This window comes from Arvicola amphibius, chromosome 3 (assembly GCF_903992535.2).
Source record: "Arvicola amphibius chromosome 3, mArvAmp1.2, whole genome shotgun sequence".
In the NCBI taxonomy this organism is placed as follows: Eukaryota; Metazoa; Chordata; class Mammalia; order Rodentia; family Cricetidae; genus Arvicola; species Arvicola amphibius.
Genome location: NC_052049.1, coordinates 176,288,946 through 176,310,602, shown reverse-complemented (window position 1 = coordinate 176,310,602; position 21,657 = coordinate 176,288,946). Strand labels below are relative to the sequence as shown.

At 37.5% G+C, this 21,657-nt stretch overlaps 1 protein-coding gene across 6 annotated transcripts in view; it reads right to left on the bottom strand.

Annotated features, from left to right (window-relative positions):
• Setd2 (SET domain containing 2, histone lysine methyltransferase) overlaps positions 1–21,657 on the bottom strand; it is a 91,597-nt gene that overhangs the window by 41,032 nt on the left and 28,908 nt on the right. For 5 of the 6 annotated variants that reach the window (XR_005284604.2, XM_038321594.2, XM_038321597.2 and 2 more), the window contains 7 exons: positions 21,342–21,465; positions 20,152–20,229; positions 18,315–18,412; positions 15,199–15,325; positions 12,866–13,000; positions 11,563–11,682; positions 8,732–9,394 (listed from right to left, as the gene is read on the bottom strand). Coding sequence is in view for 4 of the 6 variants with exons in the window: in XM_038321594.2 (XP_038177522.1) it covers positions 8,732–9,394; positions 11,563–11,682; positions 12,866–13,000; positions 15,199–15,325; positions 18,315–18,412; positions 20,152–20,229; positions 21,342–21,465 (1,345 nt within the window). In the remaining 2 variants the exon portion in view is untranslated. Of the gene's footprint in view, positions 1–5,171; positions 5,455–8,731; positions 9,395–11,562; positions 11,683–12,865; positions 13,001–15,198; positions 15,326–18,314; positions 18,413–20,151; positions 20,230–21,341; positions 21,466–21,657 lie in introns of all 6 variants that reach the window. The other variant, XR_005284605.2, reaches the window with a different exon arrangement.

Below are 21,657 nucleotides of genomic sequence, written 5' to 3'. Positions count from 1 at the left end.
ACCACATACCTCACAGGCTGAAAAGATCACATGATATCCGGGTAAATATTTCATGATTACCTATCAAACACAAAACTTACACTAGAGACTAAAGAAATACAGACTTCACTTTTTTTTTTTTTTTTTTTTTTGGTTTTTCGAGACAGGGTTTCTCTGTGGCTTTGGAGCCTGTCCTGGAACTAGCTCTTGTAGACCAGGCTGGTCTCGAACTCACAGAGATCCGCCTGCCTCTGCCTCCCGAGTGCTGGGATTAAAGGCGTGCGCCACCACCGCCCGGCGCGGACTTCACTTTTTCACTCAAGTATTTACAAAGTGCCAAACTAATATGTAACAGGCTCTTCACAGAGACTAAGTAAAATACTGGAGAGGGAGCCTATAAGGGGCTAAGACAAAAGCTATTACTGTCTTTGCTCCAAATACTACTGTGAAATGTCATCTGTTATATAGAAAGGATGTGATGAGAATATATACAAAGGGCAGAAAAAACACTGTCTTGGAAAAGAAGAAACATTTCCGATGGGAAAGGAAGAAACTTAGAAATCTAGAAGAAAAGCAAACGTTTTAAGAAAAAGAAAGACAGAACAAGGATAGAAGCAGACCATGACTAGAATGATCTGAGAGCAAATGGCAGACATAGGTGGCGGTCAGACTATGCTGTGCACACAAGAGACATTAAGAAAAATGTAACCAACAGGGTAAATGTGGAATCATTAAAAAAATAAATGTAAAGAACATTGACACGAAGAAAGGTATATTTCCAGAAGACTATCTTTGATGTTGAATACAATATCAGCTGTTAGGGGACTACAATTAAGAGGGAACTTACTCTGTCCAGTACTACAATGATAACGGAAGAAATATAAACTCTTATTTTAAGCATTAAGAAACCATGATCCCAGCACCCAGGAGACAGAGACACAAATGTGGCATAGGCTGGCATACAAAGCAAGTTCCAGGTAAACATTGCAAGATCCCACTTCAAAAATAAAAAAACGTTAAATGGCTCATGACTTTGAAAATGCATGTTTAGAAAGAAGAAATTAATATACATTCAAGTAATTATTTTGCAAGTAATTTTTATAATCTGTTAAGTACATTATAAATGGCCAGGCGGTGGTGGCACATGGCTTTAATCCCAACACTTTGGAGGCAGAGGCTAGCCACTGTGAGTTCAAGGCCAGCCTGGTCTACAAGCCTATATACTCTAAACTAGGTGAACAGTATGTCTGAAGATATGGAAAAGTGAATATATGACAGATCACATTGCTCATATGCAAGAAAAATTGTTGGGCAAGATGAGACAGGCATAACGGTCAGTTCTATAAGCTTGGTTCAAGATTTATTTTTTATTGTGCTGAGCAGTGGTGGTATACACCTTTAATCAAGGCAGGCGGATCTGTGTGAGTTTGAGGCCAGCCTGGGTGACAGAGTGAGTTCCAGAAGATGCTCCAAAGCTACAGAGAAACCCTGTCTCAAAAAGCTAAAAAGGGCACCAGATCTCATTACAGATGGTTGTGAGCCACCATGTGGTTACCTGGAATTGAACTGAGGACCTTTGAAAGAGCAGCCAGTGCTCTTAACTACTGAGCCATCTCTCCAGCCCTAGGTTTTGTTCTTTATGTAAATTAGCACTCCTAGTAAGGGGGTTATGTAATGGTACTCCAGAGTCCTCTAAATCTCATCTACAATTCTAAAAGATAATGAAGGATAATATGTTGAAAGCAAAGAATGAGAGCAACAATAGTATGTTTTAAGAGTAAAAGCAAGACAAGATGAGGGGGTGCATTAAAAATGCTAGATCAGATACTAAATGATCTATTTAACCTGTAGAATGAAAGAAATCTACTTATTTGTGTGAACGTATGTGTATATGGGTGTGCAAACCATAACACATATATGGAGTACAGAGGACAATGCTTGGGAGTTAGTTCTCTTCTTCCATCATGTGGGTTCCAAAATATCAAACTCAGGTAGGTCCTCAGGCTTGGTGGCAAATAATTTTTTAATCAAAAAATCTACATATATAAAATTTCCCACCAGAACAAGTAAGTACTTGAAAAAATGGCTAACTAAGAGCTAGGAACGGCAAATATAAATTGAACCTGGAACAGCATGCTATGTCAGAAATTTTAAAAAAGAAAAACACATCAAAATGATACAGAAGTAGTTTTCGCCAGTCAAATATGAGGCAGTTTAAGCATCAAATATTGAAATTAATGCAGCCTAATCCACCAAATAGAACAAGCATCCATGTGTCTAAAAATACTGTTAAGCAATCATCAGTGACTCAAGCAAATAACTTAATGCTAAATTCAATGGATATATTCAATCAAAAAGACCTATTTCCAAAGCTCTTTGTGTGCTGTGTTTTTTCTTTTGGTTTTGTCTTATTTTCATCTAAGTGACGGGGAGACGGCATCTCAATGTGTAGTCACAAAGGCCTGGAATTAACTATGTGGCCCAGGCTGGCCTTTATCAGGACCCTTTATCCTAGGATAAGGCTTTACCTGAGGGTGTTTTATCCCTCCTGGTGATGGGATTACAAGCATAGGTCACCATCCACTGGTGTATAATAACTTTGGAGAAGCCCAGCAGACGCCTTAGAGATGTGATTGAAGCTGACAATGTCAGTAACAGAACCAATGAGTATTATAAGAACAACATGATAATATTCCTGCTAGGAACATTTATCTTTTTTGTTGTTGTTGTTGCTGAAACAGGGTTTCTCTATGTACCCCTAGCTGTCCTGGAATTCGCTCTGTAGACCAGATGGCCTTGAACTCACAGAGATCCACCTGCCTCTGCCTTTGCCGCTCAAGTGCTGAGATTAAGGTGTGCACCCCCCCCCCCAAAGTCAGGAACAGAAAAACTTAAATAAAACTTAGAGAAAATTATAGTGAAAAACTGGGAAAATATTAACATTGCAAAATCTGAATAAAGGACCTAGGAAAATGTTTAGCCAATTTTCTATGTACTTATCACTAGAATATGACTTTCATGCAGAATGCATACAGAACGTTCTTGAATGTTTCTAAGACTAAAATTTTATTTAAAATTAAAAACTTAATAACTAGAAAACTTATATGGCTTAACCTACACTAGAAAAGTCTCAAGTCACTGACTGGTTCAATCATGGTACAAGGAGCAACAACATTCCTTAGAGGTTTTTCTCACTAGGATGCTCTCTCTATAATGTCTATTACTCTCCTGTTGCTCATACAGACTTACACTCAAACTATCTTTTCCTAAACAAAGTCAAGATGTAACAACAAAAACTAACTTCACAGCAATAGAAACATGACTACTGTCTTGAGAAAACAGATTTTAAAGGTCATCCAAATGTGTAAAGTAAAAGTGACTTTGTTTAAGGCAGTCAAATTCTGTTTTTTATCATTGAAATAGGTATTGGTAAATGTTTTTCTGTAAAGGACAAGACAAATACTAGAATCTCTATAATCTATCCCATCTCCGTGGCTATTACCAAAGTTTACAACTACAGCAGCCACAATCAATATATAAATAAGCAAGGAGCACAGCCACACTTTAAAAAAAAAACAGGTAGTGCCCCAAATCTCTAGTTGATATTTTTGTCTCTTGAGACTACATTTTACTATGTAGCCAGGCTGGCTTCCAACTCATGATCCTTTTCTCTCCGTCTCTGGAGGATCACAGGCTACCACGGAACAAGCTGAACCACTACTATTCAGATAAAAGTAGTTTCAGTAACAAAGTGGACTACAAAATAAAAAAGTGACCTCAGTCAGGGATGATGATATATGCCTTTGGTAGAAGCAGTGGATAATGAGTTCTAGGTCAGCAAGAACTATATAATGAGACCCTACCTTAAAAAAAAAATGTATGGGGGGGAAGGGGCTCACTGCTGTGAGTGGTGGCATATGTCTATTACACACACCTTTAATGCTAGCATCTGGATTATTATAGTTGGACCCTGTCTCTCAAAACAAAACAAAACAAGGGCTGAGCAGCAGTGGAACATGCCTTTAATCCCAGCACTCGGGAGGCAAGACAGATTCATGTGACTTTAAGACCAGCCTGATCTACAGTTTCAGAAAAGCTCCAAAACTACAGAAAAACCCTGACTCCAAAAAAAAAAAAAAAAACCCAAAATCAAATGCATAGACAAACAAGATACTTAGCAGCACCATCTAAAACAGCATTCCCTGAGTACCCTATACAGGCTCATATCCTCCTTTATCCTTTTACTCAAGACTTATCAAATTTATCAGAGGCTCAGGACATACAATTTCAGTTCCAAATGTACAAACCTGTTTTTGCAGACAATACTAATGGTGGAGTGAAATCTCACTAACTCAAAATCATTCAGTTTAGGTAGACAGTTCAACTTCCTATACAAAGTTTAATATGGAGCTTTCTGACCAAACACTGTTGCGTCTTTTTTGTTAGTTTGTTTCTGTTTTTTTAGACAGGGTTTCTCTGTAGCCCTGGCTGTACCAGAGCTCACTGTGTAGACTAGGCTGGCCTTGAACTCACAGACTCTATCCTGCTTCTGCCTTCTGAGGGCTGGAATTAAAGATCTGCACCACCACCTTTGGCTAAAATTGTATATTTATAAGGTAAAGGTAGTATCAACAAAAGATGAATTAAGAGAATAAGAGTAGTCATTAATGAGTATTAACTTATTACTTCTAAGAAGCTTCTGTCCCCAAATTATCTAATCCAGGTAGAAACAGAACTACCCAAGGTGACCAGAAGGTGAAAGGTACATCCTATATTCAAGTGTTTGTAAAGAAAGTCTTAAATTACTAATTATTATAATCTCTTGACGTTAACAGTAATCCAAGCTGCCAAATTCATGAGAACCTTACCTCCTTTTCATATGATCCAACAGAAGGAAGATTTTCCCAGTCAAGTTATAATTATCAACTGCAGTCACTGCTTTGCCTTGTGAAATCTAGGCTACATTTTCAGCAGGACACATGATGCATAGCAATTCCTCTTTCACACAGAAAGAGATGAACATGGCCCTGCTAAAAATGCAGCCTAGTAAATCTGCATGTGAAGATGAACACGTTTGTAAGTGCAATGTGCTAGGTTATGTGAGGGCTACTTTATGAGAAATGTGTATAGTCAATGTCTTGCAAGCCTAGGGAGTGATCCTATGAATATAAGGTATAGAAAAAGCAGCTCACTTAATCCTTTCTCGCCAGAAGTACGGATTTTCCCGGAACGACAACAATTGTTGGCAATGGTCGCACCAAAATAATGCCGGCGCCAGTGAGTTAACCACCTCTGTCCTCCTTTCACCTATTATATTTTTCATGCATCATCCAACTTCCCAACCATCTTCCTGCTTCTTCACAGAATGCACGCTAGGTTCACGTTTTTCTTCAGCACGAAGTTGAAAATGGAGTTGAGAAAAGGAGACACATGGTCAGCTGGTGATGTTAACAAGCTCCTTGCTGCCCTGAGAAGCTAGATGGAAATGGTTCAAGTTACAAGGGGGATCATCATCAGATCTGTGAGGACAAAGAGTAATTCATGAAGCTTCACTCCCTTCCCTCCCACCCTCTGACTTTTTTTTCTCTTTTCTTTTTGATGATCCCTATAGTCTGTCTTCACAGCAAAACCAAGATCAAAGAGTATGAAGTAATCCTGTGCAGTTCTTTACTCCATCCAATGCAGAAATGACAACTGGAATACATGTCCAGTAATGTTATAGTAGCCCCACAAGATCAGGAAGAGTTAGAATGGCCAAAAGATCCACAATCAATGCATTTTAGTATGAACTAAATATCAGTAAATAACACAGTACTTGGCCACAGGTGCTTAGTAAGGTTGAAAGAATAAGACATTTTTGCTTCAGCTAATGTTTACTTGAACACATAGGTGAAGTAAGACAGAAGTAGTTAACTCTTTTAATGCCGGGATAGTATGGTACACAATAACCACATTAAATCAGTATGTTTCTCTAAAACATATACAATTTATCAATTCTTGACTTCAGACTCCTAACCAAATGTAAAAGTTAAAAATAATAATCAGAATTTAAAAACCAGACTCATGGTAAAAGCTAATTAAAAGAAGAATTAACAACCCCAACATCAAAATGTAACAAAACATCACAGTTCACAGTGAAATGTCCAAACAAGTTTTTAAAAAGGAGAGATTTCTATTTAATTACTCCTTTGATGTTAAGAACTCTGATAAAAACCAAGCATGAAATCTAAGAATTTATTTATTTATTTAGGTTTTTGTTTGTTTTTCATGACAGGGGGGTTCCTCTGTAGCTTTTGGAGCCTGTCCTGGAACTTGCTCTGTAGACCAGGCTGGCTTCGAACTCACAGAGATCCACCTGTTTCTGCCTCCCAAGCGCTGGGATTAAAGGTGTACACCACCACCGGTTAAGAATTTATTTTAAATATAAATAAAAAGATAAACCTAAAGTCAAGAAGATCATTAATCTACACATTATTGTGAAATAACTCTGATCTTTGAGTTAGTTCAAAGGATAAGAAGAAAAAATTATTTTGTAGGGCTGAACAATGGGTGTTGAGAGTAAGGTTAATTATTCCAGTTCTATCTAAACACTCTACATACATCCTAGAGAATAAACCACACATTTACAATCACAGATACAAACTAATACACGGATATCAAAAGCCTTACATCTTACAGATTTTTTTAAATTTTATTTATTTTTATTTTATGTGCACTTGTTTTGCTTGTGTGAAAGTGGAACTAGAACAGGAGTTATAGACAGTTGTGAGCCACCATGTGGGCACTGGGAATTGAACCCTGGTCCTCTGAAGAACAGTCAGTGCTCTTAAACCGTTGAGCTATCTCTCCAGTCCCATCTTACAGATTTTAAACAAAGTATGAGATTATAACAATATATTTCTCGGCAAACCAATGGCTTTACATTAGCATTCTCTCTTCTATGAAACTATGGCTTTGTATGATTTTAACATTTTCATTTGTGTACCGGCTCCTACCTCTACCGTCATTACTAAATTATTTCCATCATGCAGACTCTGCTGTCACCTCCAAACATCCGAGGAACTTCTTTTAGGACCCTTGTGCTGTCACAAAGCAGGCTTTAACTAAATAAAGGTCCAGGACACCATCCTACTATCTCTCATCTAACTGCAACTGTGATTCCTGATATCTGATACATGGCATTACAAACAGACTTACTATCAACACTCCTCTTATATTTACTCATCTATTTTTGTTATTGTTGTTGTTTTGCTTTGTTTGTCGAGACAGGGTTTTGCTGTAGCTTTTAAGCTTGTCCTGGAACTAGCTCCTGTAGACCAGGCTGGCCTTAACTCAAGAGATCCACCTGCCTCTGTCTCCCAAGTGCTGGGATTAAAGGCATGCACCACCACCACCGACACCTTTTATATTTATTAAAAAAATTCAGGTTTCGCATTAAATAAAGCCGAGTTTATGCTAAATTTTAAGTGATCAAAGAGTAACTTACATAAGTAAAAACACAGACTGGTATATGCAAATATCTCAACAGGGTAAGCAGGAAGCACCTCACACAACCAATTACCCACTGGGTTCTGTCTAAGTTCTACAGGGTCAAATCACATGATCTAATGTGATAAGCTTTGCAGTTTCACCTTGCTACAAAAACAAAACAAAACTGGATTGCTATTTATCTGATTGTTTCAATTCTGAGAGAAGAAAGGATGAACAGAAAAACAAAAGGTAGGAAATAACTTGTTCCCATAGGGTCCTTAGAACCTGGATCCCAGACCCAGAGCACTTAAACTGAAGAGAACCATCAGTTCTAATATGCTCAAATTTTTATACATCCACACTCATTCAAGATCCAGACTGGGTTTTCTGAAAGACAAATTCTATATATCTTATTGCATTCCTTATCAAGAATGAGTATACATACAAATACACACACACATCTACCTGCCTCTGCCTCCAAAGGCATGTACCACCACCTGGCTATATACTGAGATAAACTGAGATATTTATTGGTCTCTCGATGTATGCAGCCCCAGCTACCTACCCTACAGCTTACTATGTAGACCAGGCTGGCCTTAACCTCAGAGATCCTTTGTCCTCTGCCTCCCCAAGTGCTGGAATTAAAGGAGCGCACCACCAAGCTTGGCTTCCCCTCCAGACAACATGTTTTATAAAAAAAAAAAAAAAAAAAAAAAAAAAGAAAGAAAAAGAAAAGAAAAAAAAAAGAAGAAGAAGAACTTAAGTATAGGCCTATTTAAAAAACAAAGGCAAATAAACTAGGGTTATGGATGTTTTTTCTAGAATAAAATTTCATAATCATTTTATAACAAAAAGTTCCTAAATTATCAGGGGTTTCCAATGAATTTCATTGTTAATTTTCTATTAACCCATCCAGCTGATTTCTAAATAATTTAAACATCTGCTGTCATTGCATACAAAGTAAGTTTAACACTAAAAAGATTTTGCTTTGTTTACTTTTACGTGAAGAGCCCTTAAATTAATAAAATCACCAATATGATGTACTTTTCCCAGTGAGAGAAAAGGGCAACAATCTGGATAACAGTCTGACTGGTATGGCTTCAGAACACTGGAGACATTTATCATTAAATCTCAAGACCTAAGAGATTACAATCCACTTTTCAGAAATACTCATGGCTAGAGATGCTGTCAGTTTTATTCAGGTTTGCAGCAGTCTGATTCTGAGTAAACAGTTACATTGACAAAAAAGAAAAAGAAAAAAAAGAGAAAAGTGTTTTCTTACCTTTAGGTCTTTCCAGCTGTCTAGCAGCTTGGTGGCCAAATCACTTATATCCACTGTTTTATCAGGTGGTTCTTGGCTCCTCTCACTTTCAACATCAGACACACCCTCCTCTTCATCTTGGGACTGTGTTTCCTCAGCAATAGTTTCTTCTAGTTTTGTTCCACTGCTTTCTTTGAGCTCTGCCTCGACGTCAGCCTCTGGTTCAGACGTGGGTAATTTACTCCCTTCCATGCTAGTTTCACTCTCAACTCTGGACTCACACAGCTGTCGTGCGAGTAGCGGCTGTGACTGCAAGTCGTCATCGTCGTCTACAGTGACAGCTTCTAACTGGTCAAGGTCCTCTTTGCCGTCCTTGCATTCTAGCTCACTGGTCACATCTGAGATCGCACTGTCCATGCTGTTTTCACTTATAATTTTAAGCCTGCGAAACATGAGTTTCTTGGGAGTCTCTGTATCCACTTCTGTGCTCAGCTTGATGGAAGGATCAGGTGTATTAAGCGGTGTGTGAGCACGTGATGTATTCTCACTGGAATATCCATCACCTTCACTTAACTGAGGGACAGCAGTCTTGGTCTGAGACCAGCGTTGAATAATTGGAAGTACTTTGCTTTCTTCCAACATATTTTTAGTAGCAATAGGTAAATGCTCCAACGTCTTTATAATCTGATTAAACATAATAGAAAATTAATCTTATTATTTGTACAGCTGTTTTTGTTTTTCTTTTTTCGAGACAGGGTTTCTCTGTGGCTTTGGAGCCTGTCCTGGAACTAGCTCTTGTAGACCAGGCTGGCCTGGAACTCACAGAGATCCTTTGTCCTCTGCCTCCCAAGTGCTGGGATTAAAGGTATGCACCACCACCGCCCAGCTTTACAGTTAACCTTTTAAATAGGTAAGAATTCATAGAATACTACATTTTGGGTACTGTCTTACTAAATTAAGACCTATATCTTCACAAATATAGATGCAGTTGAAGGTTGTAACATTATTTCTTTTTAAGAAGAAAAACTTTTATTAAGTCTGATCTACAATAAAAAAGTATAGAGCAATGACATAATGACAACTCAACCACTACATGTGACTGATAAAGACTCTCTACAAGGAAAGAATTCCCAAAACTATGCAGCTTAAAAAAAAGTACTAGACCTCATTTGCAATCTCCTTTTCTATAAAATTCCCCAAGATACTGTAACAGAATCTTGGGAACCATAAAACACCATGTATTTAAATGATAATTTCCACATTTAAAAAATTCAAATATAGCCAGGTGTTGGTGCTCACCTTTCTTTAATCCCAGGACTTGGGGAGACAGAGGTAGGTGGATCTCTCTGTGAGTTTGAGGCCAGCCTGATCTACCTACAGAACGAGTTCTAGCCCAGCCAGAGATTCATAGAAAAACCTAGACTAAAATAAATAAATAAATAATTGAAAAGTGTTTTTATTGCATAACTGACTTTGGGGTTATAGTATAAATTATGATTTTTTTTTTTAAAGCTTCCTATCAGGAGCTGGAGAGGTGGCTCAGCCGTTTAGAGCACTGGTTGCTTGCTCTTCCAGGAGAAGTCCTGAGTTCAATTCCCAGCAACCACATGATAGGCTCACAACCATCTACATGATGTAGGATTCCCCTCTATATGCTGTGAATACCATTAGTTAATAAAGAACTGCTTTGGACCTATAGCAGAGCAGAGCTAGGCAGGAAAAACTAAACTGAATGCTGGGAGAAAGGTGGAGTCAGGGAGAAGCCATGAAGCTCTGCCAAAGACAGACAAGCTGAAACTTTACACGGCAAGTCACAGTCACATGGTAATAGAAATACACAGATTAATAGAAATGGGAAAAATTAATATGTAAGAGTTAACCAATAAGAAGCTAGAGCTAATGGGCCAAGCAATGACTTAATACAGCTTCCGTGTTTATTATTTTGGGGCTAAGTGGCCGGGAACTAACTAGCAGCCTCTTTGCTACATCTACAGTAGAATCTGATACCCTCTTCTCATATAAAGTTGTACATGCAAATAGAACACTCAATTATTAAGATGAATAATTTAAAAAAAAACTACCTAAGGTCAGAAAAATATTAATTTTATGGTAAACACTACAAATCCACTAATAATGCTGCCAATTAATCTTACTTAGACCTTTGAAAAGACATCTTTGATTTTCAGAATATTCTAATTCTTGTCAATTTTTAAGAACTCCAAAATTCAAATTTTCTGTGTTTTCCCATAATTTAAAAGTAATGGTCTGGGGGCTGGAGAGACGGCTCAGTGGTTAAGAGCATTGCCTGCTCTTCCAAAGGTCCTGAGTTCAATTCCCGGCAACCACATGGTGGCTCACAACCATCTGTAATGAGGTCTGCTGCCCTCTTCTGGCCTGCGGAATATTGTATGCATAATAAATAAAGAAATGTATCTCACTTAAAGTTCCCAGTACATAAAGCTGACTTGAAGATGCTACGGGGAGTCGGGTGGTGGAGGCCCGTGCCTTTAAACCCAGCACTTGGGTGGCAGAGGCAAATGAACCTCTGTGAGTCTGAGGCCAGTCTGATCTAGTGAGTTCCTGGACAGCCAAGGCTATACAGCGATACCCTGTCTCCAAAAAAAAAAAAAAAAAAAAAAAAAAGATACTATGGGGAAAACCAAAGGCAAACTTACTACCAAAGCAAAATATATGTAAATTTATAGATACAGAAATGATATAGGTGTAATAAATATTTTTATTATTTGATATTAATCTCATAGTATTAAATTAATAATCACCCATGTCACAACCCCTCCAACAAAGCAATCAAAGGAAGCAGTTTTAAGAAATGTGGGATTGTGTGAACTGACCTCTTCCTGAAGTTTCTGGTTACTTTCCCGGCCATCACCAAGCTCTGCCATCCAGATCCACAGCAACGACAACCCATGACGCTCCAGAAATGACTTGAGACAGGACTGAGAGTGTGTATTCTGTCACGGAAGGAAAAGAGCATGATGTAAAGTGTCAGGGAGACAATGACAGTCAAATGTTACAAGAGGCCATGGTGAGAATTAACTGTTTACTTCAATCAGTGCACACACATACATACATCCTAGAAACTCCATTTTTATTAACTACAATTAATACATCTAACAGATACAATAAAAATTTTAATATCTAAAGATTTTGACCTTTAATGTATTTTTGTCAAGCTCATTCCTAATTACCTGTTCTTGCCTCCCTCCCCGTCTGTTTTACTTCTTTCCAATGAGACCCTCTTCTCTTCTACTTTTAAGTCTCTTATAAATTTAACTAAAGGAACAAAACTACACAACTGAAAACAGTATCTCTGATGGTGGTTCACACCTTTAGTCCCAGCTCTTGGGTGGCAGAGGCAGGCGTATCTCAGATTTTAAGGCCAGCCTGGTTTATAGAGGAAGTTCCAGGATAGCCAGCAATACACAGAGAAACCCTGTCTTGGAAAAAATACACACACACACACAACTCTGATAGCACACTTGAACTTGACTTAAAGTGGAAAATGATTACTATATTATCATATCGTTTGCAATGAAATTCAGTAGTGGTCCTGTCAGGATGATTCAAGCAGTTAAAGGTGCTTGCCTGTAAGCCTAATGACCCAAACTCAATCCCCAAGTCTCACACATGGTCAAAGGAGAGAACTGGATCTTCCACTAATCTCCACAAGTACACACACACACACACACAAAGTAACAATTCAAAAATTAAATAAGGAAGTAAGTAAATACATAAATCCTCCTAGTTTTTTTTAGATAATTTTATTATCTGTTTCTTATGTCATAGTAAACTGGAATACATGAGATGACTGCTAAAAGTCTTTCTTTTTGAGATCTATAGTAAAATAGTTTTGATATATTAGTAACTGGTAGGAAAGGAGAAAGCTATAACAAGTACCATGAATTATTACAATAAATCCCAGCATGTGCTTTTAACTAAAGGGAAAAGCAAATCAACTCTGCTATTAATAATATGCAATTTGCTAGCCATTTTCAAGGGTATAAGCTTTCAAAATCCTAAATAACTTGCATGTCCATTTAAAACAAGATAAACTTTTCTCTAACAGCCAGACTGTAGTTTAAGCACCCCACCCCAAATTCAGAAATAAAAATAAATTAGTATTAAAGTGCTTACCTGAATGAGCTTGAGACAAGTAAGTTTCTGTTCCAGAGTTTCAATTCTAACCATGAGCCGGGATAGACTGAGAACCTGGTTTTTATCAAAGAGGCCCTCACCATTTTCCATCAGCGCTTCTAGCTCTCCATCCACCTACCACAGCAAAGAAAATATCTAATTATAAAACAAGTTCAATCCAGTCATTTATTCAAACAATGAGGAAAAATGCTCAGTTTCACAAGCAATTTAGAAAATGAAAAGTAAGATCACAAAAGAACCATGCTAGTAGAATGGGGGTGGGGGAAATACAGGGAACACACACACAGCACCATTCCTGTATTATTAGCAATGGAAGTTGAGGAGTAAGCAAAGAGAGAAGGAGGGAGGGAGGAAGGGAAGAAGGAAGAAAAGAAAAGCAGGTAAACACAATATTTGATAATATAAAATTACTGTTGAAATACAAATTAGCTAAAAGTGGTGGAGATTAAATAAACAAAAAAGAAATATAAATTGATAAAAATCAATCTGAAAAGCATTTCCTTCATTCCACTATGTGAATAAGAAATTGTTTCAGGCTTGGGGATATGGTTTGAGGCTCTGGGTTCAGTTCCTCAGCACTCTGCATTACTGGACAGGGTGAATCAGGCCCAAGATCAGGAAATTGAAACAGGAGACTTTCAAGTTTTGAGGCCTAACGAAGCGATACAATAAGTGCCAGACCAGTGACACGCCTCAATGTGTAAAGACACCTGCTCCATGTCTAACAAACTGAATTCTATCCCACAGGGTAGAAAAAGAAAATGAATGCCTGCAACTGTCATCAGAATTCGCCAGGCACAGCCCCCCACACCAAATAACAATAAGACAAAAAAAGGAGAAACTGGATGGAAAAGGATAAGTGAAGCAGGAAAATAGATTATGTCATTCAAGTATATGTACTTTCACAAGCTAATCTGGAATTTAAGGTAAATGTAAAATTTAAAGACTGCCATTTAGAGCTGGAGAGATGGCTTATCAGTTAAAAACCTTAGGTGCTCTTCCAGAGGACCCACACGGTGATTCACAACAGTATGCAATGCTAATTTCAGGGGTCTGATGCTCTCTTCTGGCCCCCATAGGCACCAGACTCACATGTGGTACACAGACACACAAGCAGGTAAAACACTCATATACATAAAAATAATGTTCTTTAAAAAGCTGGCCTAGCCGGGTATGATGGCCAAGCCTTTAATCCTAGTAATCAGGAGTATAGACGTGGATCTCTAAGTTTGAAGCAAGCCTGGTCTGCAGAGTGAGTTCCAGGACAGCCAGGGATACACAGAGAAACCCTGTCTCCAAAAACAAAAACAAAGCAAAACGCTAATGAAAATATAAAATAAAGAACCCAAAGCACTGCTAAAAACACAAAACTGTTGTATTTCCTTTGACCAGCAATTCCACTAAGAATAAAGCACAGAAAACCTTCTGTACATATGTATCATCAGGAAATGCCTAAGGTGCGCAATACAGTCACATTCATGATTGCAAATACAAACAACCCAGGGCTGGAGAGATGGCTTGGTGGTTAAGAGCACTAGCGGCTCTTCCAGAGGTTCTGAATTCAATTCCCAGCAACCACACTGTGGCTCACAACCATCTGTAATGAGATCTGATGCCCTTTTCTGGCCTGCAGGCATACACGCAGGAAGAACACTGAATATATAATAAATATTAATTAAAAACAAGGGCTGGAGAGATGGCTCAGAGGTTAAGAGCACTGCTTCCTCTTCCAAGGTCCTGAGTTCAATTCCCAGCAACCACATGGTGGCTCACAACCATCTGTAATGGGGTCTGGTGCCCTCTTCTGGCATGCATACACACACACAAGACAGAATATTGCATACATAATAAATATTTAAAAAAAATAATAAAAAAAACCAAACAAATGCTCCAAATGTGTATAACATAGTAAACTGGCATGTTTATTCAATGAAAAACATATGGGTCAAGTTAGATGGCTCAGAAGGTAAAGGTGCTCGCTGCAAACTAAGATGACCTTAGTTTGATTCCTGGGACCAACTTGTAAATAGAGAACAGACTCCTGCAAACTGTCCTTTAACCTTCATACTTGTAGAATGTGTGTGTGTACACACAACCCTGAACAAAGACAAGCTTAGAAAAAGTAAGGAATTTTTGGCATACTTTAGAAGTTTCCAGTACTTTATTCTAATCTCTTATAAAATGAAATAAAAAGTCAACCACAACTCTTTTCCAAAAATATTTCATCAAAACCCGGATTTTCCTTTTACATTAAACAGGCTATTTCCTTAAAACTTTTATTCTAAATTCTGAAAAACTGATGGCACACTTACTGAATCCTTCTTTCGAGAGCGCTCCTTTTTCATCTTCCCTCCTGCTGCTCGGATGCTGACTCTGTTTTCTCCTCCCAGGTAACCCCGGCAGTTAGCTGACCCACAGAAACATTTCTGAGCTTCTTTGCTGTTGTTAAGGAAAATAAAGCATGTAAAAGTGAGAGCACATTAAGAATCATACCACTCGACAGGAAATATCAAAGTATTCATTAAAAGACTCTTTACAAACCTACTTTTACTAGAAATGTCTAAAAATTCCTTGTAAAAGATATTAATTCCTGGGCTGGAGAGATGGCTCAGTGGTTAAGAGCACCGGCTACTCTTCCAGAGGTCCTGAGTTCAATTCCCAGCAACCATATGGTGACTCACAACCATCTGGAATGAGGTCTGGTGCCCTCTTCTGGCGTGTGAGCATACATGCATGCAGAATGTTGTATACATAATAAATAAATCTTTAAAAAAAAAGCAGAAAATGTCACACATAGCCAATTTTAAAAAATATTAATTCCTTTTTCACAGCCCTCTCTCTCTCTCTCTCTCTCTCTCTCTCTCTCTCTCTCTCTCTGTGTGTGTGTTAGACTAGAGATTCAATCCAAAGATTCCACAAGTTGGACAAGAGTCCTACTAGTAAGCTTTATTTCCAGTCCCTTTTCTACATTCTATTTCTGAGACAATTTCTCCAAGTTACCCAGCCTAGCTTTGACTACAGCTCCTCTGCCTCAGCCTCCTGTGTACTGGGATTACAGGTCTGCACCATCTGTACTGGCTACATTATTTCCCTAATCTTTTATCACTCGTTAGATAAAACAAGTCAATTACTTAATGATTTCTCAATTTATAAGATTAGTTATTGATGCATGAAAATAAGAGACTATTTACATGTTTGTGCTAGATAGAATTCCTTACACAGCTTATACAATTATCATTTATGTATGTTTAATTGGTACACCAAAAAGATCCATTACTAAAAAAAAAAAAAAACCATAAAATACAGTATCATCAAGCTACTCAAAAGGAAAGATTTGATTTAAAAATGGTTCATATTCAATGGCCTGCTATAATACCAAATATAGTAATAATTAATTAAATTAAACCATGGAGACAAGGGAAAAGGTAGAAAAGAATACTGATTTAAGTCTATGGGCCTGGATAGAAACTACCTTTGCAATTTGTGCCCAAAGTTACCAGAAGAAAAATAAATGACTACTTTAAAAGTACACGGATAGGGGCTGGAGAGATGGCTCAGAGGTTAAGAGCATTGACTGCTCTTCCAGAGGTCCTGAGTTCAATTCCCAGCAACCACATGGTGGCTCACAGCCATCTGTAATGAGATCTGGTGCCCTCTTCTGGCCAGGAAGCATACATACAGACAGAACACTATACATAATAATAAAATGTTTAAAAAAAAAGTAGAAGGATAAATTTAGCGTGCATGCATGCGTGCGTGCGTGCATGTGTATAGAGACAGAGAAAGAGAGTACTAATCAGAAGAAAAAAAAATCACTTCATAAACAAAGCAAGGATTCATGAACATGTCCAGTTTCTTTGTCCTAAGAAAAGGATAATCTAAGCACAGAAAAACAGTGGGAATCTACTTAGAATCCAATCTGTAACTTATCTCCTAAATACATGACAAGAAAAGCAAGTAGTCAGAACAGAATACTCCTTGACATTTGTGCTGGTTTATAAGGAGAGAATCAGTCTCAAAACTGAAAGAATCTCAAAGATGACTAAACTCTGAAATATGAAATATGTAAAGGAATATCTGAAATAATGTCAGTACTGAGAAAAAAATCCACTGGTAAGAAACACTGACAAAGTAAGAAGATTGCACCTTATCCTAAAGGAATTAAAATATCCAGGAAGTGGAGTCTGTGTAACTTTTAACATAAGCATCAAAAGCTGCAAGTTCACAAAGATATAATGTGGAGAGGAGGACACTCTTTAGTTTTATAGTTTACTTGAAATTCCCACCCCAGAACTTTATTAGTTGTATTTATCTTTGATCCTTTTGCCTTTTGAGTGTGGGGAAGACAAGCATGTACCACTTTGCCTTGCTAAAATAACAGTTCCACTATAGAGCCCTGGCTGGCTTGGAATTTCCTATGCAGTATGCAGACCCAGGCTAGCCTTGCGCTCAAAGTCTACCTGCCTTGACCTCCCAACTGCTTGAATCAGAGTACAACACCAAACCCAAACTTCAAAAAGTTATTTATTTTTATTTTATTTGCATTCATGTTTTGCTTGTGTGAGTGTAGAATTCCTTGGACCCAAACTGAGTTACAGACAGTTATGAGCTGCCAGGAATTGGCAGTGCAAGGAATTAAACTCAAGTTCTCTGGAATAACAGCCAGCACTCTTAACCTCTCTGAGCCATCTCTCCAACTTCTGAAAGTATTAATAAATTAGCCAAAAGTTGATAAAAGATAGATGAATAAGGACATTTTACTCTTCACACACATATATGTTCAGAGTTGGCATTTCTATAATGAATGAGTTTTGAGTCCTTTTTTTTTTTTTTTTAAAAGAAAGGGTCTCATGGGCTGTCCTCAACTTGATACACAGGCACGAGTAACCTTGAAGTTCTGATCCTACTGCCTCCACCTCCAACACCAGCAGCTCTCAACCTGTGGGTCATGACCCCTTTGGAGGTCAACCAATCTTTTCAAAGGGGTGTCACCTAAGACCACTGAAAAACACATATTTACATTATGACTCACAACAGTCGCAAAACTACAGTTTTGAAGTAGCAACAAAAATAACTTTATGGTTGGGAGTCACCACATTATGAGGAACTATATAGGACTGTCCCATGAGGCATGCACTACTACACTGTTTTTTTATTCAGTGCTGGGAATCAAAACCAGGGCTTTATGCATGCTAGGAAAGCATTCCACCGACTGAACTACATCCTCGAACCTATAGTAAAGTTTTATTATATTGAGCTCAGAGGAACATTACATAGTTCCTATACTGTAAATTCATTAGTGGCCAGAAAGATCATATAACAGGAAAAACAAAATGATGGCATACCATAGATGAGAATTGTTATCTCTGTAACTGAAAACCCATTTTCCATATCAAAAGTAACAAAATAGAATAAAACCATTACTTACCCATATCTTTGGAACTGATAGTCAAATGTTAACTCTGAACCTGAAGGAACTAGCTTGGTGGTAAAAAATCCAACCCTCAGTTGTCCATTCACAGTCCACTGGAATGTTTTGAAAAGAACAGACATTAGTAGCTGACTAATGTTTGTGCATGCATATGTACAAAGACCATCACCTGAGTAAATTATGCACATGGATCTTTATATAATAAGTGTTTTCTCAAAGCAAACAGGTTGATTTTTCCTTAAATAAACTAACCAACTATCATTCTCATTTAATAGACTGTAAGATTCAGTATCTATAAACTGGCTGTAATACAATAAGATGAATGGCTACCGCCTAGAGAATGTAGCCAAATGGAAAGCGCTTGATTAGCAAATACAAGGCCCAGAATACAGAAAAAGAAAAAATGCTGCTTTTTAAACTTACATACATACATACATACATACATACATACATACATGAGCTCATTTAATCCTTAAAAAAAAAAGTAGGAGATTCTTGGTGTCACTAAGTATCATAAACTTAGTTCAATTCCTAGTATCAAACCCTGGTCTTTTATAAGAATAGAAAGTACTCTTAACTGCTGAGTCATATCTCCAACCCGCCTTGCACTTTCTTTTGAAGCAAGGTCTCTCTTGTTTCTGCCACTTAGCCACAGACTAGCTAGCCCACAAGTTTCCAAGTCATTCCTTGTCTGCACTTCCCACCCTGCTATAGGAGCGCTAGAATTAGAAGCCAACTGCCACATCTGACTTTTTAAATTGTGGAGTCCAGATATCCAAACTCAGGTAGGTCATCAGATTTGTACAACAAGCACTTTTCTCCATTGAGTTCATCTTCCTCCTTGTCCCTATAGCTTATTTACTTGGATTTTTTTTTATTTTCTTTAAAGAATTTATTTTATTCTGTGTATGGGTGTTTTGCTTGCAAGTATGCCCACAGAGGTCAGACAAAGGCATCATCAGATCACCTGGAGTTATAATGTATATGTTATAATGTATATTGTGAAGCACCCAGGTAAACCTAACACCCTCTTCTGTACTCTGTAGGCACTGTGCACACACCTAGTGTACAGACACACAAGCAAAGCACCTACAGATACAACAAATTTTTAAATAAAAGAAAAACTACAAAAAAAGTATGAATATGACAATAGTCATTGGACTTGGTGAAAATAAGATTAAAGTTTGAATTACGTACGGTATTTTGGAAACAGAATCTAAATTATAGGCAAGGAAACAATAAAACACTATTTTCTGGGCTGGACTTCAGAGCAGAAAAATTATAGCTGTAAAAATATTAAAAGGCTGGAAAGATGGCTCATCGGCGAAAAGCATTTGCTAGCAAGCAATCAACTGAATTTAATCCCGTGTAAACACATGGTAAAATATTCAACTCCTGCAAGATTTCCTCCAACCTCTACATGCATATGCAGGTGCGCACACACACATACAAGAGCACACATATGTGCACACACATCAGACAACATAACTGTTACTTTAAACAGTAAATAAAATTATAGTAAAGTCTTTTGATTAATCAGAATTCCCTTGGACATTATCACTGAATTACCGTTATTATATACACTACACTAAAAAAAACAAAACAAAAACAAAAAACAACACTTGGAGAAAGCAAGTCGGGACCATATATGGGCAACACTATTTTTGCAATGCTGTATTTTTGTGTTTTTATAAATCTAAACTAATTCTAAAATAAAAATAAAATAAAATAAAAAGTAATTAAGAGTACTTCTGATGCAGAAATTAAAATTAATGGTCAAAACAGTAATCTTGAATAAATATTTCAAAATTTAAATAAATTTATATCAACTTACTTTTTGGGTTTCACAGTTTGGCTCACAGCTATGATTCATGAAACGAGAGCAATTCCCCTTTTGAGTGGCATCTATTATCTGGGGTAAAGAAGGTGATTTTTTTAAGAGTTTTAAAATGAGATCTTAAAATATCCATGCATTTTGAAAAAGCAAGCAACCTTTAAGGCAATTTTAGGTTATAAATCACACATCCCTTTGCCTCTTACCCTATTTTAGAGAAGTTTCTGTAATAAAGTAACAAATGGTTAACTGCCCTTTTGGACAATTTCTGAATACAGAAAGGCAAAATTATCTCATGGGGCAGTTGTTACAGTGTTTGTCTAGAATGTAGAAATCCTGGGCTCAGCCCTCAACACTTCATAAAACCAGGAATAGTAGCACACACCTGTAATCCTAAAAATTGCGGCAGAGGCAGGAGGATCAGAAGTTCAAGGTCATCCTGTTTTATTTGCCAAATTCTAGGCCACAATTCCCACGTCTTTAATCCCAGCACTTGGGAGGTGGGGCAGGAGGAACACTGAAAATCCAAACTAGCCTTCTGAGTTCTAGGTAAGCCAAAGTTACAAGTGAGACCGTCTCAAAACAACAGAAAATGTCGTCTCTCTTACCTACTTTTAGCTATTTCTTACATTTACTGCATTTCAATCTCATATGTGAAATAATTCCTTCTGAAACAAGTGCTGTGACACAGCTCAATACCTCTATGACCTGAGTGATAGGTCCCTAGACTTAGCATTTCTACCTCGACTATAAAGGCAGATATAAGGATCTAAGCCACAAACTGAAGAGATTTACAAAAATGCAAAATACTTCATTAACATGTCATTTCTCACAAAAAGTTTTGTGAGAAACTATTTTATGTATGCTTGTATTTATATATAAACACTACCCTCTCCCATCCTTTCATAAACAAATACAAACTATATATTGTTCTGATCCTTTCTGTTTTGTTTTGAGATAAGAGTATTACGTAGCACAAGCTGGCCTCAAATTCCCTATCTAGATAGTCTTGAACTCCTGATCTTCTCCCCAGTGCTGAAATTATAGGCCCTGGTCAACATAGCTGGCTAATTAATTTTTTAATTCCTTCTAGCCCCAATTTTTGTTACTTTAATGATCAATCAGTATACCACACACACTCCATTACCAATGCAACAGTTTTCATGTGTTTCAAAATAAACACTGCTCACCTCATCATTTTTCAGAGCCATGAAATAGTAGTGGATATTTTTGTTCCGTGCGTATTCTTTTACCCGCGCCTTAAACTCTTTATGGTCAAGTACCTCTCCACAGTATTCCAAGACGAAGGTGTTCCTACAAAACAAGAGTAACACTTCCAGCCTAGGAACTATACTGAAAATTTACAAAATGAAAAAAATTAAGAAATATTTCAAAAATATTTATCATATACTCATTACAGTGGCTGACCTTGAACCTGAGATCCGCTGCTTCAGTCCCTTGAGTAGCATACATCACCTACTACTTTCCTAAACTACCTCTTTTCTT